This window comes from Gobius niger (genome assembly GCF_951799975.1).
Source record: "Gobius niger genome assembly, chromosome: 7".
Taxonomy (NCBI): Eukaryota; Metazoa; Chordata; class Actinopteri; order Gobiiformes; family Gobiidae; genus Gobius; species Gobius niger.
This window is the reverse complement of record NC_136858.1, coordinates 33,140,961-33,167,066: the sequence shown is the minus strand read 5'-3', so window position 1 is coordinate 33,167,066 and position 26,106 is coordinate 33,140,961. Positions and strand designations below refer to the sequence as shown.

General features: G+C 39.1%; 2 protein-coding genes across 2 annotated transcripts in view; one reads left to right on the top strand and one right to left on the bottom strand.

Annotated features, from left to right (window-relative positions):
* Positions 1 to 1,510: 1,510 nt before the first annotated feature.
* stk32c (serine/threonine kinase 32C) overlaps positions 1,511 to 26,106 on the top strand; it is a 278,520-nt gene continuing 253,924 nt past the window's right edge. Inside the window, exon 1 of the mRNA XM_079560592.1 lies at positions 1,511 to 1,777. Within this exon, the coding sequence (XP_079416718.1) occupies positions 1,696 to 1,777 (82 nt within the window). The 5' untranslated portion in view covers positions 1,511 to 1,695. The remainder of the gene's footprint in view (positions 1,778 to 26,106) is intronic.
* Positions 6,016 to 7,948, bottom strand: LOC306965967 (keratin, type II cytoskeletal 8-like). The gene has a single exon (XM_079560589.1). It carries the CDS (start codon positions 7,613 to 7,615, stop codon positions 6,179 to 6,181), a length of 1,437 nt encoding a protein of 478 aa, XP_079416715.1. The 5' UTR covers positions 7,616 to 7,948; the 3' UTR covers positions 6,016 to 6,178.

Genomic DNA, 26,106 nt, shown 5'->3' with positions numbered 1-26,106 from the left:
GTAAACAGCAGGATACAAGACTGCTTCCGGCTAGGATTTTCAACATAAAAGTATCAAGGACAATGAGAGTGTAAAGTTTGGTGACTCAGAAGAACAACAACTCACACACAGAAAACACATTAGATGGAGTGATGTAATTCAGATCTGGATAGTGTTGGAGCAAGGGTCATCGTATACAATAAATGCACTTCATTAATCGTATATGAAGTGGCTGATAATGTCAAATGCTTGCTGTGTTTGTTGATGCTTTGCTCTTGTATATATGCTACATGCTGTATGAAGTGTAGAGGAAAGTTTTTTTTTGTTTTTCTTCCCATCACTTGATAATGTGTAGTTATGTGTTTATTTTTTGTGGTCTTAATAAAGATTTATTTTCATGGTGCTACTTTGATTTTTGTGCTTGTGCTACTTTGTCACTGTTGTAATTTTATGTGATTGATGCTTTACTGGCTGTTAACCTCTTGACTCCCACCTGAACGGATCCCATTTTCTCCAGTTTGGCTTTACCCTAATCAAAAAGCTTCTTGGGAAAAAAGCACCAAAATAGCCACAAAAAATGAGGAGAAAACAAGGATGTAAACGCAGCAAAAATGTGACAAAAATTCGACAAAGATGTGACAAAAATGTGACAAAAATTAAACCAAAGAGTGACAAAAATTCAACAAAAATGTGACAAAAACTCAACAAAAATGTGACAAAATTCAACAAAAATGTGAGAAAAAAAATGACAAAAATTCAACAAAAATGTGAGAAAAAAAATGACAAAAATTCAACAAAAATGTGACAAAAACTCACGAAAATGTGAGAAAAAAAAGACTAAAATTCAACAAAAATGTGACAAAAATCAACAAAAATATGAGAAAAAAAATGACAAAAATTAAACAAAAATGTGACAAAAAAAAAATGTGACAAAAATTCAACAAAAATGTGACAAAAACTCAACAAAAAAAATGACAAAAATTCAACAAAAATGTGACCAAAAAAAATAAATAATAAACATACAAAAGGTGACTCAACACAGCAACAATGCAAAGAAAAAGATCAGTTTTGTGGGTCTTAGCTTTCAAATGAGGTGTTACACAGGCCTATATAATAGCCAAAGAGGACAAAATGCATTTGGTTTAGGCGAGTGGTGAGAGGTTAAAGGCTTGTTAGAAGTGCATCTTGTTGGATATGCTTTTGCGCATTTCTCGCCTATTACGCACACCTTGAGTGTTTCTCGAGTGAATATCTCCATTACAACTTATACTGTATAATAATATTCTAAGCTTTTATTTTGAAGCCCTGTTTCCTGTTTTGCTTCTCCTTTCTCCCCTTCTAACTTGACTCTGCTCTTACTCAGAGCTCATCCAAACATAAGTCTCGCTGTTTGGCTGTCAGGCTCCGGAAGACAACTGACCACTATCCCAGCCTGCTCTTTTAGATTAGCCCTAACTCACCAAACAATCGCCAGCGCAGATTACAAGATCACCCCCACAAACTTCCCCTGGTTATCCTCGCGTTTTACTGACTTTCAAGTGTCGTCGCTTTGTTTTTTGAGTGTTTTTTTTTACCCCCTAGCGAACAGTCAAGAGGCGGAATAGCGGTACCCAAAATGCACGCGTATTCCAACTATGACAGTTTCTGGAGGAGGGAGTCCGAAGACGCAGCGCTGTAGTTTCTTTGTAAGGGGCGAGGAATGCAATCTGAGCATCAATGTTTCACTGGGGCAAGTGGAAGAAGAGGATGGGAGCCAACAGTTCTTCAAAGAGACCGGTTTTCGACGAGAAGGAAGATGGTAAGTAAGGAGAGAGTGCGTGCGCGCGGACCTAGCGGGGAAAGAGCACTTCAGGAGTTGGACGAAGAAGGAGGAGAGAGCGGATGCTTTGAGTTGAGGCTGAGAAAAGGCGGCGTTGGGATAAAGGGAGAGGGGAAGTTGTAGTGTTGACACGGGAGAGAGATGGCTGCAGACTGACTGGTGTAAGCCCCGTTTGGTGGGATTGGAAAGTCGCCTATTGGAAAGAAGTGATGGGGAAGAGATGCGCAAGGCACGCGTTATCCTCGGATCTACAGCTTGGTTGTGCAGATTAAGCATGGAAGAATATTTCGGAATCAAAGTGAATTGACTTGCTGTACTTGATTTGACGCCTTGTCTACTTCAGGAACGTGACAAATTGACTGGGTGGCAACTTTAATATTTGACCAGCATACTCTGTACTGTTCACCCAAGTCATGAAATGAAGTACTCTGGCAAACACTGCTAAAAGTTTTTTGAGGAAACATCATGCTGACTCTGACTGATCCAGGAGAGTCCGAGAGCCAGAGGAAAAGTGGTGGGAAACACTGTATAAGAAGCGTTTTTCCTGTAAAGAGTCAATATTAGGGATGGGCTATGATTATTTCCCCCCCCAAAAAAATCTGCGATTTTTCTTAAAAGCAAAAAAAAATCTATTTACAATTCAATTCGATTTTTTCGCCCCATTTAAAACAAAACAATTGAGGACTGTACATAAATTTCGATTATATTTGGTGTTTTTAATTCAACAAAAACTAAATTGCAAAGGCAAACCCTTTCTCTAAGTCACTGTGCAACAAAGATGGTTAAACATCCAAACTATTAATACTGTATTTGGATTGAGCTAATAAAAGTTGTATTAGCTCAATCCAAATACAGTGTTAACAGAGCTCACCTATGGATTTTTTGTTGTTTTATTATAAAACAACACAAAATCCATAGGTGAGCTCTGTTCTTACGAGCACATTTGTACAACAGGACCTTCCTCCTCTGAGCAGAGAACTCAAAAAATAAATAAATAAAAAATAGATTTTTTGAAAATATGAATCGATTTGTCCGACCAACTTGATTTTTCCATCAAATCGATTTTTTCCCAGCCCTAGTCAATATTAGACAGATTTACCGGATTAATTTGCAGCCTAGTAATACATTTTGCTTTTATACTAGGGATGCACAAGGTACTCAATTTAGTTCATTTAATTGGTAACTTAATAAAATGATTTATGATTTTCCACCTCAGTAATGAAACATTGTTCAAAAGTTGAATTATTAACCAAAACACAAACAACAGGTTTGTAAACTTCAACAGATGCCACATTTGTTGTTTATTTGCACTTTTCCTGTATTTTCCCCAAACATACAGCATCATGATTCATTTATAAATGCTGCACACTAGTACAAACTACGCACTTAACGGTTTAAATATATGTAGTTTTGCAAATGTTTGAATAAAAATAAAAATGTATCATGGTTTTGGTGCTCCTTCGCCTCTCAAATAAATATGCATGACGACTTGGAGACAATATAGTCTAACAGAATATACTGATAGTCCTCATGTTCAGACAGGACAATGTGACGCTTATAGATTGTGGCCTGGTTTGTTCATTGTTTAGTGCTCAGTGCCTTTGAGCAAAATAGTTGTGGGTTTAATTCATTCAGTGTGTATTACAGGATGTATCGCCTTCTCATGTACGCTCTTTCCCCAGCAGAGTGAGAAATGTGTTTGCTCTTATACATTGCCTGTAGGCCTAAATGTGAATGCTTGGCTGGCAGAATGCAGAGTTCTCTGTACTTGAGCGTCCAATGACCCTGAAAAATGATGGAGAAACTGAATCTCTCTCTTCGCTAGATTTTTCTCTGATAGGCTTCAACTATTGCATGTGTACGCACGCAATTTAGGGCTTAACACAAAATCCTAACTAATTGCCGTAAGTGGATTCTTTCAATTGTCCATGTACGGACCTGTAATTTCAAAAAACAAGACCGGGATTGAAACAAGGCATTAATCTCAAAATTACATTTTCAATATTAATGCGGTCATTCACACAAACTTAACCTCTTAGCTCCCACCTGAACCGAGAGGATCTTTTTCCTCACGTCATCAGATTTTTTTTCCATCATTTTTTGTTGGGTATTCAACTCATTTTTGCAACTTTTTTGTCATTTTATGTCACATTTTTGTAATTTTTTCGTCCATTTTTTTGTCACATTTTTGTAATTTTTTTGTCCATTTTTTGTAATTTTTTTGTCAATTTTTTATAAAATTTTTGTTATTTTTTTGTCACATTTTTGTCATTTTTTTTGTCATTTTTTGTCACATTTCTGTCATTTTTTTGTCAATTTTTTATCCATTTTTTGTCATTTTTTTGTCCTATTTTTAATCAAATTTTTGTTATTTTTTTGTCACATTTTTGTCATTTTTTGTCACATTTCTGTCATTTTTTGGTCAAATTTTTTTCAAATTTTTGTAATTTTTTTGCCACATTTTTATAATTTTTTTGTCAATTTTTATCAATTTTTTGTTATTTTTTGTCACATTTTGTCACATTTTTGTCATTTTTTTTGTCTTTTTTTGTCACATTTCTGTCATTTTTTTTGTCAAATTTTTATCAATTTATTATCATTTTTTTGTCAAATTTTTTTCAAATTTTTGTCATTTTTTCGTCAATTTTTGTCAATTTCTTGTAACATTTTTGCCACTTTTCCATCAATTTTTCATCACTTTTTTGTCAATGTTTTCTCACTTTTTTGTCACATTTCCATCATTCTTTTCGTCTCAGTTTTGTTCCTATTTTCACACCTTTTTTCCAGAAGCTTTTGGACTGGGGTAAAGCCAAACTGGAGAAAATGTGCTCGGTTCAGGTGGGAGTTAAGGGCTTTTAATTCACAATAAGTCATTTGTCAGTGTTCTTGTCTGATGAAAGACACACTGCACTATAGCATATGATGCATTAGTTCTTCTGATGTTGCTATAGTGATAATTATATAATGTTCAGCCCCTAAAGCATTATCATTATACAGACCGACGACACAATGCATCAATGCTTATCTCTCAATCCCTTTGCATATACGTCTTTCTGTAAACAGCTTATTCCATCATTATATTGGTCTCTGACAGTAACAAATTCAGTCTTGATTTGCTTCATCCTCCGCATACGGGCTATACATCTACAGTGCCAGCTGCAAACTCCCCTCCGCTTGATTAATGATCTGAATGAGAAGCCGGGGCCATTCAATCTTCTAATGCAAAAGCAGCATGTGTGGTATTTTGCTATACGAGACTTAAAGCACAAAAGGAAAAGTTGTGTCTGTGGGGGTTTTGAGTTTCAGACGAGTCTTATGTCATGTTTGGGAAGAAGCTGGTATGAGTCAGTGCTTTGAATGGTTTGTAATGTAGTAGAAGTCTCTGTACGGACTGATTACTCTGCAGTTTCTTAGCCAGAGTGCTATTCGATGTTCACGCAGTATACCATAAATAACCACACGGAAAATGACAATGAGCTTCAATGCAATGATATTAGTCACTTTCCCCGTGGCACTGTGTTGAGTGACGTGATGGCGGCTGTGTCGGACTGTGCATATGTTTTATTAAAATGTGCCTGTGTGTGTACTTAAGCAGGACGAGCCTGTCCAAACTAGGTGACACTTTATTTTACTCTACCCTGATACATTGTACCTAACTAAATGTAGTACAATGTATTATGCTCTGTAACAGTCTATAATAACTTGCCTTGTACCTGTGCGCTACACACACACTGGGATAATATTAGTACTTTGGAGGTACATGATGTAATAGAACATAGGGTTAGAGTTATGTCTTATTACATTATGTACCTACAAACTACAAATACATATCATTCCATTGTGTATGTGTATGTTGTTACAGATCACATGACATTGTTCTAAATTTAGTTAAGTTCAATGTTTCAAAGGGAGTGTTTCCCTAAACTACAACCAAACTGAGTCTTAACCTGGAGCTGTTAAGATGGTCCAGCATATTTAATTATACAGAGATATTGAGTAAAGTTAATTGTTCATGCAACACTGTTCTTAACCCTTCTGTTCTAAATCAATAAGAATAATATAAAATATAACATAATTGATGTCATTTTAAATCACTGTTTACGGAAAAAATCAGAAGGACTTGGTTCATTTTATTCTCAGATTTATTTGATGTTACTTCTTGCAGCCTTTTTTTTTCTTATTTTCACAAAAAATAAATCTGGTGTAAACGTTACAAGAATATTAAACTGATCAGAGAAACATTTGAAGACAGTTAAAAAAAACAGAATCATGAGTTCAAAATGAGCATTTGAATATTGCAGTGATCTGTCTAGTAACTTATGTCTAAATGTCCGCTCCTCAGTTTAACACTCTCCCTGGTGTTGAGCATCTGGTCTTCTCTCAGTAGCGTCTGACGGAGCTGCTTGTGCTGATAGAGGACCTGCTGACAGAGCCGCCTCCGTACGAGGAGCCTCCGTATCCAAAGCCAGAGCTGGAGCTCAAGCCCCCGGCAGAAGAGCTCACTCCCCGGCTGGACTCCTGCACGTGGATGGTAGCGCTGGGGCCCCCACTGGCCAGCCTGCTCTCTTCTCCCTCCAGCAGCTTCCTGTATGTGGCGATCTCGATGTCCAGGGCCAGTTTGACGTTCATCAGCTCCTGGTACTCGCGCACCTGGCGGGCCAGGTCCTGCTTGGCTCTCTGCAGAGCATCCTCCAGGTCCTTGATGCGCATGCGGGCGTCTCTGACAGCCAGCTCGCCGCGCTCCTCCGCCTCTGTGACCTGGATCTCCAGGCTGGCCCTCTGCCCCTTCACTGACTCGATCTCATTCTGCAGGCGAGCAATCATGCGGTTCAGCTCTGCAATCTCGGATTTGGAGGTGCGCAGGTCATCTCCGAACTGTCCCGCAGAGCTCTGCATCTCCTCAAACTTCTGCTTGTACCAGCCCTCTGCTTCGGCTTTGCTCTTGTTGGCGATGTCTTCGTACTGAGCGCGCACTTCGGCCACGATGGAGTCCATGTCTAGGTTGCGGCTGTTGTCCATCTCCACAACGACGGAGGTGTCTTTAATCTGGCCTTGCAGCTCACGCAGCTCAGCCTCATACACAGCGCGCAGGAAGTTGATCTCATCCTGGAGTGCATCCAAACGTGCCTCCAGCTCTACCTTGCTCATGTAGGCGGCGTCCACATCCTTCTTCAGCAGCACAAACTCGTTCTCTGCAGCGGCGCGTTTGTTGATCTCATCTTCATACTTCCTCTTGAAGTCTTCCACCACACCCTGCATGTTCTTGAGCTCACCCTCTAGCTTGACCTTCTCGTTGCCCAGGCCGTCCAACTGTCTGCGCAGGTTGGAGATGTAGGCCTCGAACATGGCATCAAGGTTGGAGCGGGTGGTGGTCTGGTCCTGCAGCAGGCTCCATTTGGTCTCCAGCATCTTGTTCTGCTGCTCCAAGAAGCGCACCTTGTCGATGAAAGAGGCGAAGCGGTTGTTTAGGTTCTTGATCTGGTCTTTTTCGTTGGTGCGGACGGCCTGGATGGTGGGGTCGATGTCGAGCATAAGAGGAGCGAGCAGGCTCTGGTTCACAGTGACTGCAGTGATGGTAGGGACGAAGCCACCGGCACCACCACCCATGCTGGAGGACATCATGCTGCCACTGCCGAAGCCACCACCAAAGCCGGCTGAGCCGCCATATGCAGAGCCGCCATAGGCAGAGCCAGAGCCGAAGCCAGCGCCGTACGAGGAGCCGGAGCTGAAGCCACTCTTCTTCACAGTGAAGCTGGACACTGGGGCCACCGACCTCTTGGAGCTGTAGCTGGACACGGACATGGCTCTCCTGGACATGTTTGCAGTTGTTGTGGCTGTGGCTGAGTTGCAGAGCAGAGGAGGTGATGCTTCCAAGACCAGGTGCCTCTGAGTGTCTAGCTGCTCGCGGTCTGTGCTTTTATGCCGTGGAGCAGGGGGCGGGACTGGGCCAACCTGTCCTCCCTCCTTTCGCTGTTGCCTCTGGGAGAGACACCTGCAGAACAGGTTGAGGGTGTGTCCACTCTTAGTGGAGCCCCCACCCGATGATAGGCTGATGATAGTGATCCTGGTCTAACAGGATTCACCTGCTATAGATTCCACCAGAGGCACAAGGGTTTAACGTAAGACCTGAAAGCTCTTCGGGGTCACTGACAGGAGACATTAATCATGCAATTCAGAGAATGCTTGAACTGGTCTCAGTATTTTACACAATTTCATTAGAAAGTGAATTAGAGAGTGTTTTTATCAGTTTAAAATAAAATATAAAGTGTTAGTATATTGTGGCCAGTGCCTTTGAAACCAATGTACATTGCATCAGTGAAAACACAGCCACTGTCATTTTAATATGCACCGATGATGAAGGAATGAGAGTAACTATCTTCAACATTTGTATTCTCCTCACAGACAAACACCCACCACTTTCTCACAGTACGTGCTTTCAGTAGAGCCTCCACTACAGAACTAATGTGCAGATACTGTATAATGCATATCTATTCACCGCAATATTCTAAAGCCTGAATGAACACTTTGAAATATGGAGGATTTGAAGACACACGACTAATGGAGTAATTAAGACGAGATTAGCGTCATGCTTCAGAGTGATTTTATTTCATGGCAGCACATGGGAAGTCGTTTCCTCTTGGAGGAGAACCAAATGAGATCAAGTAAGGGAATCTTCTAAGTTAAGATATGCCAGTACAGTGAGGCCGTTGCGGCTTAAGCCAAAGTTACTGCAGAAAAAAGAAGCAAAGCAAATGGGTCACCTCACTGCTGGAATGTGCTGTATGTTCTGTATGTGTGAGGGCCTCTACCCAGATAACCTAGATATGATTTGGTGTGCTGCTTGGCATTACATGCTATAGCAGATAACATGTTGAACAGATCTGAATAACTGCGAACATGATTTTGAGGTGTCAATTACATTTTCTCTTAATAGATTCTTGTATTTTGTCCAGCCCAATAACTATACATTTTATTAAATTTTTTACCAAAAGATACAAATATATCATACAATGTGAAGCATTTTGTGACTTATCCTGTGTGTGAAAGGTGCTATATAAATAAACTTTGCTTGCTTGCAGTGAAACAGACATTGTGGCTGTTGTCCAACAGTCGATAAATGTCCTGTCGGGCAGTGGGTGGTGTTGCTTTAGGACCCATCGTCAGTTTACCAGAGAGGACCAAGAGTGAAAATATACATTAAACTTCTGATTAGAAACTATTTTACAATTTCACCCGGTTATCCCATCATATCAAGTTAAAATACAATACTTCCACAAATAGCAGACTAGAACTTTGATGAAGCCGAGTGTCAAAAACTTGATCAGAAATTTGCTGTATTTTAGCAAAGACTTATCCCCCACTGAAAATAGTTTAAGACCCGTTTTTAGATCCCCTTTCACTAGTTCACAATCACTGTTACGCGCAATAGGCAAACTTTACCTAAACAGTGATATTTGAGATAATTAACAAATTGTAATTCGGACAAAAAGTATTGAAAACAAACACAAGTTGTTGAACCCACATATTTCTTTAGGGCAAGGTAGGGAGTTTACAATAGTTCAGCGTTATCTTAAATCTTTGTTATGTTATGGGGCTGGCAGCATTCCTCCTCACAGCAGGAATGTGTGTCTGTCAGTCAGTGTAATGCTGTGAAAGAATATGCCTCGTACAGTTCAAACGACTGAAATGGTTTGGATGCCTAAAGCAAATGCTTGAAGCAAATTGTTATGCAAGTTTTCAAAAACATTTCAGTGCACCTTAGCAAAAACATTCCTGATATTCTGTTGCACATCTTGACTATCAGAAAGTGTTTTTTATATTTTCAATACAAAATACTTCAAAAACTTCAACTCCATTGGAAAGTTTTCTCCGGTTTTATTCATATTCAGAGTTGATTGGCTCCCACCTGTAAGTGCGGATGTCAATGAAGAGCGACAGGCTGCTCTTTAAACTATAGCCTTGCTCAGAGTCTGTGCTTCAGTCGTCTGAAAGCTGCTTGTGCTGGAGTGTGGGCCTCACTGTGCGGGAGTTACAGATCGTGTGGAGTTTGTTACTGTCGTCACCTTGAACATGTCACAGCGGCTTTAAATTTGCCTTCGCTATATCTCTATTGCAAGTTTTTCAACATGGAGAATTTACTTTTTTCCACATTTAACCATGTCGTAACATTGTTTAACCCGGTATGCACTACGGCAGAAGAACATTTGTCTACATTGCTCTCTTGTCAATAACATTAGTTCATTCACGCGGCAATCCTGTTTCATTTTTTCTTCCAAATTCACAAAATGAATGATCTTCTAAACATGTGTCACTGGTGAATCTTTTCACACTCTGACACGTTTTACTATCAGGAGTTTGTGTAGGCCGGCCAGATAGTTCTGTTTTAGGACTGGTTTATTGATGCCGGGTTTAAAGCTGTACTAAGTAACTTGTTTACCTTAATAAATCCTTTCCGTAGTCCCTCTGGGGGTAATACAAGTGTTAATGGGATGATTGTGATGATTTCTCCCCCTGGTGTCTCTGGCCAGAAAACCACACTTGCAGCTTTCCCTGCACCGGGTCGGAGTACACACTAATGGAATCAGGAAGAAGAAGCTAACAGGCGAACAGGCAACACTAACTGCGGGCTAGCGGCAGTTAACCTCTTAACTCCCACCTGAACTGAGAGCGTTTTCTCCAGTTCAGCTTTACCCAAATCCTGTAGGCCAGTGTAATGCCTCATTTGAAAGCTAAGATCTGCAAAACTCATCTAAATGGATCTTTTTCCGCACGTCATCAGATTTTTTTTCTTCATTTTTTTCCCGCTTTTTGTCACATTTTTGTCATTTTTTTGTGACATTTTTTGTCACTTTTTTGTGACATTTTTGGCACTTTTTCATCATTTTTTGTAATTTTTTGTTCACATTTTTGTACATTTTTTGTGACATTTTTGTGACATTTTTCGTCAATTTTACGTTGCTTTTTTGTCAAAGTTTTCTCACTTTTTTGTCACATTTTCATCATTGTTTTCGTCTCAGTTCTGTCGCTATTTTCACACCTTTTTTTCCCACAAGCTTTTGGATTGGGGTAAAGCCAAATTGGAGAAAATGTGCTCGGTTCAGTTCAGGTGGGAGTTAAGGGGTTAAACAATACAGCCAAGTTTGAGTGAAAAAAATGATCTCCATTGTGTAATTGGATGTACAATATCCCTCTCCCCCTTGGTCTTTTCTGTCAGCGTAGTATTTACTCTCACGGACAATTAATGAGTAAAAAAAAACGCAACATGCTACGACACCTGCAGTGGCGCTTATGGCCTCTAGGGGCATGAGAGACTTAGTACTGCTATAATTCTGGTTTAGACCTATAATCCGCTTGGTCCAGTTGTTTAGACCCGGATAAGGCCTAGTTTAGTCATGATCTAGTCCAGGTTCAGATCTGGTTTAGTCCTATTGATTTCTCCTGTGTTTAAGGTGGAACTTCTGAAACCAAATGTGTTTTTAGACGGCACTTCATGCAAAAAAGTACTCTGCATCTTTTCTCTGGACTTTGTTTCAGTCAGTGTGTACACAATCCATGCTGCCCATTGTCTTAAATCCCCTTGAATCCAATGCTTTATTGCCTCCGTGAGTTCCTCTTGACACCTGCAGGTCTCTCTGAGGCCTCCATTATACAGGCATCACACAGGGCGATATTAGAGCCGCCCCGGCACCAAACCATCCAAACGTAATCAGGTTGGAGTCCAGACCAGCTGCCAATGGGCCTCGTGGGTGAACAAATGTTATTTTCCTTTTTATTGAAATCTGCGCAACCGATTGAGCTGCACTTTTTCAACGCCTTTCACTAAAATCACCATATGGCGCTTAATTTGGGCCCACTTGTTATTCTTTCTCTGCGTTTGTCGCTGTATTTCAGCTTTTTCGTCATTATTTTGGACACGTTGTTGTTTTGGGTCGCAGTGGCTTTTGCTTTCTAGCATTTTGACTGGAATAATGGGGGAGTGAAGTGAGGTGTCTTTATAATGGACAGTATAATGATAGACAGATAACACAGAGACAGTTTTGTAATGTATTCACTTTGTGTGTTTATTTAGTCAAGACAATGCAAATGAGTGAAACGCTGAGCCATTGTCGCCCAGGTGGTGTTTCTCCAGCGGTTATTTAAGTGTTTGAGTTCTGAAGTTGTTTCATGTTAAGAGAAATGTTTGCTTAAATTCTAAGTCAGTGACCCATACATAAATTGCAAACTTGGGGGCTTTTTAAAAAAAAAAAGATCTTACCTTTGTTGATATAATATTATGAATCCCTTGTCTGTATTTGTGTTATGACCGTGAGCATAGAGTAAAATACGTTTTAAAATGTTTTAACCAGTCCAACTGAGATTCAGAATCTCTTCTTTTAGGGGAGTTCAAGCAGCAGCTCCGACTCAACTGGCAGTTCAGGACCCAGAAGGGCGGGACCTCTTTCAGTGAGCCTTTCCCAGGAAGCTTTTCTTGCAATATTTATTGACAGAAAAAGCACCCGAGTCTCTTAAAGTGAGTGGTGCCAAGTTCTTTTGCCCAAGATTTCAGTTTAACCTCTTAACCCCCACTGTAACCGAGCACATTTTCCTTAGTTTGGCTTCACCCGAATCTTAAAGCTTCTTGATATAAAAAAAAGCTTTAAAAAAATGACCAAAACATGACAAAAATGCAACCAAAAAGCAACAAAAGACGACAAAAAGTGGCAAAAAACGAGACGAAAACACACACAAAAAGCTTAAAGGCACACTGCGTAACATTTTGGACTGTTGCCATCAGTAAAAAACATGCTTCTAATGACCAGCTCGACACATATACTGCATTGGGTAATCAAATAAAGGATTTGGATGAGAACTTAACCTGTTTAAATCTCAAATTCTACAGACTTTAGTCGACATCTCCATGGAAACGAGTTGGAGGCGTACCCACTCCTGCTAAAGTTACAGACATGTCTTGGGAGAGCTGAGCCGCTCACAACACAAGCACATCTCTGTTTGTACATTTATTTATGAAAATATCTGTTATAAAATAAATGCTTGTATTTGACTTGCATTTATTGGGTAAAATTCGTTGGCTGGTGGCTTTAAATAATGTGTCAAAATGAGGCGTTTCAAGAAGCTTTTAGATTTGGGTAATACTGAACTGGAGAAAATGCACTTGGTTAATAGGTTAACCTCTTAACTCCCACCTGAACGGATTCCATTTTCTCCAGTTTGGCTTTACCCTAATCAAAAAGCTTCTTGGGAAAAAACACCAAAATAGCCACAAAAAAATGAGAAGAAAACAAGGATGTATTGTAAACTCAACCAAAAAGTGACAAAAAATCAACAAAAAATCAACAAAAATGTGACAAAAACTCAACCAAAAAGTGACAAAAACTCAACAAAAATGTGACAAAAACTCAACCAAAAAGTGACAAAAAATCAACAAAAATGTGACAAAAACTCAACCAAAAAGTGACAAAAAATCAACAAAAATGTGACAAAAACTCGACCAAAAAGTGACAAAAACTCAACCAAAAAGTGACAAAAACTCAACCAAAAAGTGACAAAAATTTAACAAAAATGTGACAAAAATTCAACAAAAATGTGACAAAAAATCAACCAAAAAGTGACAAAAAATCAACAAAAATGTGACAAAAAATCAACAAAAATGTGACCAAAATTGAAAAAAATTTAAAATAATTTAAAATGAGGTGTTACACAGGTCTATAGCCAAAGAGGACAGAATGCATTTGGTTTAGGCGGGTGGTAAGAGGTTAATAGATTTACTCCTGAAATCAACAATTATCTGTCAGAAAAGTATTTTAACTGATTCCAACTGCAAAGTGTTTAATTTAATTTATTTGGGTGGCTGCGTGTCATCCTGGGGTGATGGTGGGTCCCGAGGTCATACCAGTTGAGAACCAGTGAAATAGATAATAGTTTGATGGTGCAAAAGCAATGTTCACAAACAGGACGTTGCTTCCCTTGCGCTGTATGTTATTCATAATAAAAAAAAAAAACTGAGATAGAGGACAACAACTCCGGTCGCTCGTATCATATCAAACAGAATCATATGTTCAGTTTTTGATGCTAATTAAAATCTGAAACGCCCCCTGGAGGTTGGAGACGCTTCTGGTTGTAGGTTTGTTTGTGTTGCACTGAGGAGTGGGACAGTGGGACAGTGGGACAGTTCATTTCACTGTAGCATGTTGAGTTAGTGACAGGAAGCTGGATCTGAGCAGTGTGTCTCGTCTTAAGCTCATAAATAAGGGGTGAATAATGAAGAAGCACTTTGAGAATCTCTATTCATGAAATGGCCTTGGAGCTTTTGTCATTATTATTTTAAATGCACCAGTCACGATGTTTGAAAACCGCTTTTTTTTTTGTGCCATTGTTTGTCATTTGCTTAAGTCCATATATCCACCTTTATTTTGAAAGAAATCACTTGGCCCGCTTAGTCAAAGACGATTGAATTCAACTTTTGGATTTAGTCGGAGGAGCCCCAGTGAATGAAAATCCCCTTCCCTTGAGTGACGCACTTTGGGTGACCAGTGTCATGTGAAAAAGCGCTATAAAAATAAGATTCCTTTCTCTTTAACTTGTGAGAGCTATATAAGGGACTCTTAATCATTGCTATGTTTGTATTCCAAACAGATTGTAGCTTGTAGTCGCACTCTGCAGACTATGATAATCTGCTCCATCAGTGACTTTCAGCCGACCGTGTCAGTGACTGGTCTGACTGGTTGGTGGAATGGGACCGAAAGGGAAGGTTTCACCACCTCTTAAATTTTGCTAAGTGACTGGAATGACAGGGGCAGCAGCTCTTCGGTTGGGCAAACATACACATTTTCTCAGTTTGAAAGTTTACAGAGCACTCTTAATTATAGGTTGAAAGTTAACGTGTTGACTAAAAGCTTCTATTGTGTCACATAAGCAACTTTTTCTTCTGGTATTATTCTGCGACTCCTATTCTTTCACAACCACGTTTGCCTTATCTTTGCCATATACTACTATCAATAGCATTAATCCCTGTATCTCTGTTACACCAGTGGCTAAAAGTAATGATTTTGTGGAAAATGGTTGAATTGTTTTGGAAAATAGACACTTTTTTGGGACTAAAATAAGTATCAGTTTTCTTCTAAATGAGCAGCCATGTCTAAAGATCAGAGTAAACAGATTTCATTCATGTTGTTCGCAGAGGACGCTCTCATTACAGCGTGCATATTGTGATTCAAATGCAAATTTTATTTACATCCTGGAGCGAGGGCTGTGACGATAATTACTATATCGACTTCAATTCAAGTGGCGACTGAGATGCCAAAGCTGCACTGGCATCTCAGCACTGACAGGGGCTAGTTTTAGGTCCTTCATTATTCTATGACAAAATGTGGCTTTTGCTTATTCATCGTGAACCACTGGGGGCAGCACTGAATTATTTTAATGTATTTTAATATGCCTGTAAATAAGAATGGCGAATGGACTTATGCTGAATGAAATGTAGTGTGATTGGTAAAGTGTTATGTGACTGACTATGTTATGTGATTGACTGTTTTTTTATTTTGATGTAACCAGGGACTACAGATGGAAACTATAGCTATAATCTGGTGCATCTCTGTCTCTTTGAGCTTAATGTCTCTGTTCATTGTCCCTTCAATAAAGATTAAAGTAAAGTAAAGTAAAAGACTTATCATCCAGTAAAAAAAACAGATCAGTGATTTATTTCAAGACCCACAAAACTGATCTTTTCCTCGCGTTGTTGCTGTGTTGTCTCACCTTTTTTTTTTTTTTTTTTTTTTTTTCCATTTTTGTCACATTTTTGTTGAATTTTTGTTGATTTTTTGTCACTTTTTGGTTGAGTTTTTGTCAAATTTTTGTCAAATTTTTGTCAAATTTTTGTCACTTTTTGGTTGAGTTTTTGTTGAATTTTTGTCACTTTTTGGTTGAGTTTTTGTCACATTTTTGTTGAATTTTTGTTGAACTTTTGTTGAACTTTTGTTGAATTTTTGTTGAATTTTTGTCACATTTTTGTTGAATTTTTGTCACATTTTTGTTGAATTTTTGTCACATATTTGTTGAATTTTTGTCACTTTTTGGTTGCATTTTTGTCACATTTTTGTTGAATTTTGTCACATTTTTGTTGAATTTTTGTCACATTTTTGTTGAGTTTCTGTGACATTTTTGTTGAATATTTGTTACTCTTGGGTTGAGTATTTGTCACATATTTGTCACATCTTTGTTGCGTTTACATCCTTGTTTTCTCATTTTTTTTTTTAGCTTTTTGATTAGGGTAAAGCCAAACTGGAGAAAATGGGATCCGTTCAGGTGGGAGTTAAGAGGGTAAAAAACATTAAATTAGATTCAAACTGGCATTAAATCTAAATTTATTGGAAAGTTATGACATTGCTCAACAATCTTTCTGTATAAGGTCATAGACAACACCAAAATGATGGTCTCAAAAGTATTCAGTTGCAGTTCTGGCTGAAACTGACCTCTTTCCTCTGGTTTTCTGCGCTTATGGCACTAAACTATAGTATTCGGGCATTAAAAGTGGCTTTAAAAAGCATTAAACTTGACTTTCTTCTGTTTGTATAAGCCCTGCCACTAAACCTTCACAAAGGCAAAAAAGCAACACAGGTAAAAAGTGGATCAACCAGGTTTTCTGTGTTTCGCAAAAGCTTTGTGTTGATTCAAATCTGTCAAATATGTTTAAGCCCGTCTCTGACAGCTGGAACTTGTGCACGCCCAGCCTTGTTCATGTAACCTCTTGACTCTTTTATCAGATCTTTTCTTTTCGGGAGAGAGAGGAGTCTGTGCTGCAGAAATGAGCGTCTGATTGGTTTTGACAGAGCACAGCTGACAGTGGAGCCTTAGACACACAGCTCAGTGTGAGAGAGAACAGCCTGAGAGGACAATAGTCGGTGGTGAAAGTGGGAGAAGGGGGGGGGGGCTGCTCCTTTCCAATGTTTTATTCATTAACGCTCAAATTTAAAATGTAAATGTGGGAAACATTTGATTACGCCTCGGTATCAAAGTAAAACAGGTTTGACAGGTGTTTGTGGCAGACAATGAGCGTATAGGCCTAGTTTGATACATTTGAGCCCAGCCAAAACCAAACACATTTTTACATTAGAATCAAACACACCGACGTCATCACAGCTACATGTACTGGAGCAAAACAATTCACTGCACTTGCACAACACACTTGAACTGAGATTATTGGATGTATTGGACTCTTTCATCTCTGCAGCGTTCCTCTCTGTCGGTGCTCGTGCTGCCTGCAGACACCTCACCTCCGCCCCCCCACACCGGGAGCCTGTAATTGGGCTGAGCTCTGGGCTGGAGGTGCTGAGGTGCAGAGGTGTAGACTTAAAGGGAGAGGAGATGTTCAACCAATTTGGCGAATCACTGCCTTTCATGAAGAAAAACACACAAGAGTTTAACAAGAAACGGACTGAATCAGAATGTTTGTTCAATGGAAAGTGCAGTAGCTTTGTCAACAACTATCTGTACAATAACCTTAAAGGGATATTTCAGGATTTTGGACATAGGGCCTCATTTCCTAGGTATCCAGAGCGTTGATTTCTGGAGATTTCTTTTTTTTTTTTTTTTAATTCATGCAGTCCTTATATTTGAAGAGTTTAGTGGTGCTAGGCTAGTGCAAGGCTAGCGCATGTCTATGGTAACTAGTAGCCTGCATTAAAAACCTCTTCAAAATCATGGGGTCGTCCTCCAAACGTTGCCATATCTGATTTGTAGAAAGCTCCTTTGTGAATTCCACGTGTAGTAATGCCGGCCGCAGGTAAACAAACTACTGTAGATCCGGTTACCTCCGCCGCTGCGTAGCTACAACCAGGAAGCTGATGCTGCTCAAATAGAAGTTTATTTTAAATGCAAAATGGTTGTATTTCAAAAAATTATTCAGCCAACACAGACATTTATATCGGTCGTCTGGGAAAAACTACTGAAAAAGGGCGTCAACCATTATTAAGCAAACCACCATTTTCAAGCAATATGGGAAAGAAAAAGGACTGCAGCTGTTTCTGTTCATGAGCATTCAATGATGTATTTGTCTGGCAGAAAGCGTCCTCATTGTGCCTTTATCTGCATAAATCTGTGTGTGTCTGAATCAGCCACAAATCTCTTAACAGTACGATGATTAAGCTTAATCTTTCGTGAAATGTTGAAGGTTTTCCTACCTAGACCAAGGCACTCAACTTTTATGCTTTTCATCAGGAGAGAGATCCTTTTTCTTTCCCATATTGCTTGAAAATGGTGGTCTGCTTAATAATGGTGAATGCCCTTTTTCAGTAGTTTTCCCTTAAACCTTTAACTCCCACCTGAACCGAGCACATTTTCTCCAGTTTGGCTTTACCCCAGTCCTAAAGCTTGGGAAAAAAGTTGTAGAATAGCAACAAAACTGAGACGAAAACAATGATGGAAATGTGACCAAAAAGTGAGAAAACATTGACAAAAAAGTGACGAAAAATTGATGGAAAAGTGGCAAAAATGTCACAAGAAATTGACAAAAAATTGACCAAAAATTGACCAAAAAATGAAAAAAAATTGACAAAAAATGAAAAAAAGGGACAAAAAAATGACAAAAATGTGAGAAAAAAGTGAGAAAAATTTGACAGAAAAACGTCAAAAAATGTGACCAAAAAATGACACAAATTTGATAAAAAAAATTACGAAAAATGACAGAACTGTGACAAAAAATGACCAAAAAAAATGTCCAAAATGTGGCAAAATGTGACAAAATTTTTTAAAAAATTTGATTAAAATTTGACAAAAAAATAACAAAAATTTGACAAATAAATTACAAAAAAATGACAAAAATGTGACAAAAAAGACAAAAAAGTTACAAAAATGAGTTGAACACCCACAAAAAAATGATGGAAAAAAAAATCTGATCACGTGAGGAAAAAGATCCTCTCGGTTCAGGCGGGAGTTAAGAGGTTAACCTGACAACTAATTATCATAGGCGTCTCAGATTTATATCAGTGATGCAAAGAGCCCTGACACACAATACCATCATTGAGTTTAAATGAAAAAAAAAAAAAAGTTTACATTTATGACACTGAATACAATTTGCACGATAATTGTTAACGCAGTGTAAGTCATATTTTCAAAAGCATTAAAACCTGTCATGCGCACTTTAAAGATACATTTAAGCATTTATTCAATATTTTATGTGTTATCACCATTGTAGGATAGTCACAGCAAACCAGGTGTGTCTATGTGAGTATTGGCGGTAAAAAACTTTAATTGCTGGAGAAAGCTACTGTACCATTAGGTGTGCCTTCTTAAACGCTCGTCTGTCAATCTGTTCACTTAAAATGCAGTTAAAGCTGTAAAAGCAAAGTTATGTAGAAGGTGTAACCCATGAACTTCATCATAAATATCAATGTCTTTTGGTGCTTGTCACTTTGCACATTCTCTGGAGGGACGGGGCCAGTGGCTTCTCTGCAGGCTATGGGCGTCCATCTCCAAATGCAGCCCTCAAACATTTCACATTTTTTGACGTTGGACACCTTTTCACAGATCTTTGGGTCAAAGCAAGAATGTGTTGTCTAATTTATCATCGTAAGTAGTTCAGCTTCATTCTGTCAACTTCATTTTCCTTCTCAAAGTGACAATTTATGCTCAATTAATAGCCTGTTACAGTTCGGCGCAGGGATTGATTATGCTCTTTGGCATCTTTTACTGAGCACTTTGTTTTAATTACACATATACAATGAGAAGAGCGAAATTAAATACCCGCAGGATGGAAATTGTAATTTGAGAAGTCGCAATTATTACCAGTCACAAAGGATGGCATTATTTCTTCTTTATTTTCTATTATTTTATTTTATTTTTTTAACAGAAATAAACAAATTAAAAGAAATAGAAATTAAAGGTCATAGTCATAGCTGTTAGAGAATTAACAATGGTGTTCGAGAGGATAGATGAAAAACAGGCAGCAGTCTGGATGTCTTATACAGGAGAGGTTTGTTTACCATCGGTGCGGGACCCGGAGACATGGACTCGAGACATTGCGCTCGTCCTACCATTCAAGTCTGTCCATGCTTCAACAGAAAAGGGATAAATACCCTCTCAGAGCGTCAGACTGATACACAAGAGTCTGAGCACCACAGTCAAGGCTATGACAGAGATAGTACAGCCTGACCCAGTATGATATATAGTGATTTAATGTTTTCCTCTAACACTAGCAAACCAGGTGTGTGTATTTGGCACACAGGAGTCATCAATGTGACTCCTGTCAGGGCAAAGTCTGATGCCTAAACTGTGAGCATCCCCTGCTATCACGCTATCACACAACTGACCAGGATCTTTCTGTGTGGCGTACTCAAAATCCAACATCTGGACATGGGTCTGCGGCGGATAATAAAGTCTACAAACTAAGAACTGCAAAACTGTTGTTGCACATTTGTAAAATAACATCGAAGGCGTATTGGGTTTGATCTGTATAGTCTGCTTGTCCACTCTTTGCTTGCTTTGTCATTTTCTTTTCTCACTTTGACACTTTGTCTCCCCTCCCTCCATTTTACTGGCTCAGCTTTAAATCACAATGTTAGATAACGACTCTGCGAATGCGGTTTGACCAGTGAAAGATTATCTTCTGTCGTCTCTGACAAGCTTAAAAATGGGCTTTGAGTTGGTAATTCTCTCTCCTCAAAAAAAAAGTGTCCTGTCCTGTCTGGCTCGTTCTGGACTATTGTTTTGTTTTTTTTCCACTGTAGTTGGTGGTGAGTCTGGGCACTTTTGGCACAGGCTACGATGCCTTTTGCTCATTGCTATGGAGGACTTTGCAGAATTGGCAGGACAAGCAGGAAAAAAACAGTGATTCTCAACTGGTAGGTTTGGACTCAAAGGTGGGTCGCGAGCCTATAGGGAACTTTTTTTTTCAATATTTTCTATCTGAAACTACACGGAAACACACTGGAGTCTGTTAAAATTTGTATTATTGGGTTGTTTTGATCATAATTTCAGTCTTAAAAGCAAATCTACGGCTTGTTCAATAAAAAACGTGCGGTAAATACAATATATTATACGATATATGACAAATTTATTTGGGTCGCAGCTTGTCATTAAGGTTTGAACCACTGATGTAAAACATTGGTATTTGCAGAAAATGGTTCTTTACTTTAGGCTACCATGGTGAGGTTTGGCCCTCAGTGTTTTGGTAATGATGAAAATCGGCCCTTCGTGACGCAAACTTGCCGACCCCTGGCATACGGTATGTGTCTCAATAATAAAGAGAAAAAAAATCCTAAATCTAAATGGGAAAAGTAATGTTGTGAGTAGAGGTGGGCAATATGTTTGGGAGACATACAAATATACAATATCGAGTTTATCTCTTATGTCAAAAATGGGAACTAGATTAAAAAACAAAAACATTGGGGAAAAAAGGGGGAAAAGTAGGGAACAAATGGGAATAAAATAGGGAAAAATTGAAAAAAGAGGACAAAAATTGTAAGGAAAAAGGCAAACTATCGGGGAAAAAATAAGGAAGAAATTGGGAAAAATGTTTGGAACGCAATGCAAAAATATATTTCTGATGGTGTGCAAAACTACTGCTTCATGATCAGTATCTAGAAAGGGTCCCCAAAAATACTGAGGTATTATTTTTTGTCAGTATTGCCCAGCCCGAAGTGGATTCATTATGATTTTACCCTCATCGCCCCCCATGTACTTCTTGTCAAACATTGCTCTAGATAAACATAATGCACCACCTTATTTATGACTATCATTATCTAAAGCTATTATTTGTGTTATTGAAATTTTCAACCAAGAGTCGCTTTTTTACATTTGCCCGTCAATCATTTTTCTAATTTATTTCTTGCAGCTCGTGCCTCCCACCTGCCAAATAGTAACGGCACAGCCTGGTTAAAAATGTCTGAAACTGCGGCTCTTCCTTTAATGAAACACACGCCGGCCCGGAGATCGGAAATGCTGCTTTTGTTATCATTAAGAAGAGGCAGACGATGTTTTGAGAAAAGGGAAAAAATATGAATTCTCGTTTCGACCCTCGCCTCCCGAAGCTTGCGTTTGACAGGCAGCTCCTGCGTTTCCTGCTTGTTTAAACCGTGTTGTGTTTAGTGAAAGGCTTTAGCTGCAGGAGGGGGCGGGTCTGCCTGCACTGTGTTTCGCCATTCAGTGTTTTTCTTACAAATGTTTGAGTTTACAATATTCTAAAGGAGAACAAAACACATTCTGTTCCATTTCTAGTAATAAAAAAAGGTATAGTGACTTAAACAACTTAACTCCCACCTGAACCGAGCACATTTTCTCCAGTTGGGCTTTGCCCCAGTCCAAAAGCTTCTGGAAAAAAGGTGTGAAAATAGCGACAGAACTGAGATGAAAACAATGATGAAGATGTGACAAAAAAGTGAGAAAACTTTGACAAAAAGTGATGAAAAAAGGACAAAAATGTAACAAAAATGACAAAAAAGACAAAAAATTACAAAAAAATTACAAAAAAGACAAAAAAAAATTACTAAAAATGTGACAAAAATGTGACCAAAAAAATGACAAAAAATGATTAAAAAAATGATAAAAGAAAAATGACAAAGTGAGTTGAAAAAGTGAGTTGAAAAAAATGAGTTGAATACCCCAAAAACAAGGATGGAAAAAAATCTGATGAAAAAGATCCATTTAGATGAGCTTTGTAGATCTTAGCTTGAGGTGTTACACTGGCCTAAAGGATTTGGGTAAAGCTGAACTGGAGAAAATGCTCTCGGTTCAGGCGGGAGTTAAGAGGTTAAAGGAACAGGCCACCGTTTTTCCATACTGAGATATGTTCTTACCTGAGCTTAGACGAGTTGATGTGTACCTGTCTGGTCTTTGTGCGCTCAGTCACCAAATAGACCAAAGATGTTGTTTACATCTAGCCTCTCCCAACATATTCCTATAGCTCCAAAATGGGGTAAAGTTAGAAGCGACCAAGCTCTTCCACGTTTTCCCTATTTAAATACAGTTATGTGAAAAGTTACAAGACCCAAGTATGGTTACTTATAGCTTCTAACTTCACTCCAGTTTGGAGCTATAGGAATACATTGGGAGAAGCTAAATGCTAGCAACGTCTTTGGTCTATTTGGTGACTGAGCGCACGCACAAAGACCAGACAGTTAAGTATCAACTCATCTAAGCTCAGGTAAAAAAAAAAAACGGGGGAAAAAACAAAACGGTGGCCTATTTCTTAAAGGGACTGTACGGAGTTTAAACATGTTAATTAAAGGGACTATAAGGAGTTTAAAAATGTTAAAATTATGTATTTCCCCCCCCCTACATCTTCCAGCCATGTCCTAATGTGTAGAATGAGCTCAGACCTGTTCACCACAACTGCCTCTAAAATCCTGCACTGTCGCTCAAAAAGGTGTTACTTTGGGTCTGAAGTGCCGTCATGCACGAGCTTAATATAGAAGGTGCAGTTACACATATGGCCTGAGGTGGCAGTAGTGAGTATAACATGGCGAACTTGCATCCACCCCCTTTAAATTAAGTATTTCCCTCCCCCTACATGTTCCAGCCATGTCCTAATGTGTAGAATGAGCTCAGACCTGTTCACCACAACTACCTCTAAAATCCTGTTACTTCGGGTCCGAATTGCCGTCATGCACAAGCTTAATATAGAAGATGCTGTTACACTTATGACCTGAGATGGCAGTAGTGAGTATAAAATGGCCAACTTGCGCCTAGCCCCTTTAAAGCTATTTTTTGTAATCAATTCAAGTAATTCAAGTAAAAATGTAGCCATACTTCAAAAATAGTGCACAATAAATCAGCCTCACTGAGTAATTAATTAGACACTGGTTTGCAATGCCTCGCAGTAAAAATATTATTAGGAAACCTAGCTCTCGGCTGCAAAACCACAACAATGTGGGGAAATAATTATTCTTACATTTGTCTGAATTGTGCATACCAATTAGATTTTCTGCCCACAAACCAAAACTATTCAAAAACAACCTTCAAAAGTCTTAATAGATGAGTAAAAAAGTTAAAAAGCTTATCTCTTCTTGTGCTTCTGGTCCTTTTACACTTTGCTTTGCACTTGAGAACTGACTGTATGAGGTTTCATCTGTATCTGCTGATGTCCTTAAAGGGGCTAGATGCAAGTTAGCCATTTTATACTCGCTACTGCCACCTCAGGTCTTATGCGTAACTGCACCTTCTATATTGAGCTCGTGCATGACGGCACTTCAGACCCGAAGTAACACCTTTTTGAGTGACAGTGCAGGATTTTAGAGGCAGTTGTGGTGAACTGAGCTCATTCTACACATTAGGACATTGTTAGAACATGTAGGGGGAGGAAAATACTTGATTTTAACATTTTTAAACTCTGTATAGTCCCTTTAAAGAGGGAGTATTATGCTTTTTTCAATCACATGGCACCAGTCTATATCACACTACAATGATGACGAAACCTTCTGTTGGTCTATAAATGCAGTAAATTAGAATAACTGCCTTGTATAAAATTGCTTTCTCAAAATGGCTGTAGTGAATGTCTTGAAATAGGCCTCTGTCTCTTTAAGAACCTCTGACTCTTTCCGACACGCCCCCTCCACACACTGTCTGTGGCATCAGTGGGGAGGGGGTTGTGCTGAGGAGCAGTGGTTGGTTACTCGGCTGGTGACGAAAGCTCGGAGGCGTCTCCAGGAGGTGGGGGCGTTCCTAGGAGGACTCAGGCAAACCTATCCCTAAAATGGCTGCCATCAGAGTTTTTACAGATTACTCCAAAATACGTGAATGTGCCAAGGCAACACTTCAGGCATGTTTTTAATGAGGGAATGACATAATAACATGATGTAAAGCTTGAAAAAGTCAATTTAGCATAATACCCCCCTTTAAGTAACTGAAAAACTATGACAAGTAATGATCATAGTGGCGATTAAAACTTTCATTCCTGGAGAAAGCCAAACAAACGACTACACCATTAGACGTGACTTCTTCAAAGCAAGTCTGTCAATCTGTTCACTTAAAATGCAGTTAAAGCTTTAAAAGCAAAGTTATGTAGAAGGTGTAACCCATAAACTTCATCATAAACATCACTTTGTCACTAAATGTCACTGTGCACATTGTTTTGAGGGAGGGGGCCGGTGGCCAGTGGCTCCTCCGCAGGCTATGCGGCGTCTAATATACGTATATATCGCATTTTTAACGTTGGGCACACATTTTCTCAGGACTTTTTCAAAGATCTTGAGTCAAAGCAAGAATGTGCTGTCTGATTTATGATGTGAGAAGTCGCAGTTGTTACCGATCACAAAGGATGCCATTTTTTCTGCTTTACAATGTCTATACAAAACAATATGCAGCTCGTCAAAAATAAAACTGAATGAAACAGATTACATTATTCGACTTGTAATGTTAAATATACACTTTTTCCCCTACAAACAAACCTCTTCAAAGCAAGTGGTCGTTCACTCTGAAAACAGCATTTTTTTGAAAGATAAATCTCGCCCGCTGTAATGTATTTAAATGATTGATCGCGCTTTGACTTGGCCGCTTTTGTTTTGTCACTTTATTGCATTTAATATGCCATCAATTACAATCAGCGCTCGGCGATTTATCTCCAGGCCGTGAGCGTCGAAAGGGACAGACGCCCAGATGTTGTGTGAAGAGCTTCGTGTTTGCGACGGCTCAGTGACTCGCTGATGGTCATTTAGTCTTTTTGGTTTTTACGGCACTGTCATGTTGCTGCCAAACGCTTCGCTTCCCTTAGAAGACGCGCGTTTGGTGTTGACAAATATTGCTGCGGCTGCAAAGTGTCCCACGATGTCTAGTTGTGATGTGACGTTCATGTTTTTCGAAATCGAATCTTTGAATGAAAAAGAGGCGGATATTTTCCTTTCTGTTTTTTAATTTTAATGTGCACAGATCAATGTAAGTGAAAGAACTTAAAGGAACAGGCCACCATTTTTCCATACTGAGATATGTTCTTACCTGAGCTTAGACGAGTTGATATGTACCTGTCTGGTCTTTGTGTGTGCCCGTGGAAGAGCGTGGTAGCTTCCAATGTCACCCCTGTTTGGAGCCATAGGAATACATTGGGAGAGGCCAAATGCTAAAAACATGTTTGGTCTTTCTGCTTGACTAAGGGCACGCACAAAGAGCAGACAGGTACGCATCAACTCGTCTAAGCTCAGGTAAGACCATGATATATCAGTATGTAAAAACGGTGGCCTGTTCCTTTAAGAAACATCATCAAAGCCTAAGATTCATCTACAAAGCAGTAAATGGGCAAACTTCCATTGGAGTGCCTCATCATCTTCCTCACTGTGAGCTTCCCCTTTTCACTTTGCCTGTCACAGACCTGGAAAATCAACCATGGG

Bases quoted from the DNA above. Each gene is read 5' to 3' on its own strand.
- LOC306965967 (XM_079560589.1), bottom strand. From the start codon at position 7,615: ATGTCCAGGAGAGCCATGTCCGTGTCCAGCTACAGCTCCAAGAGGTCG.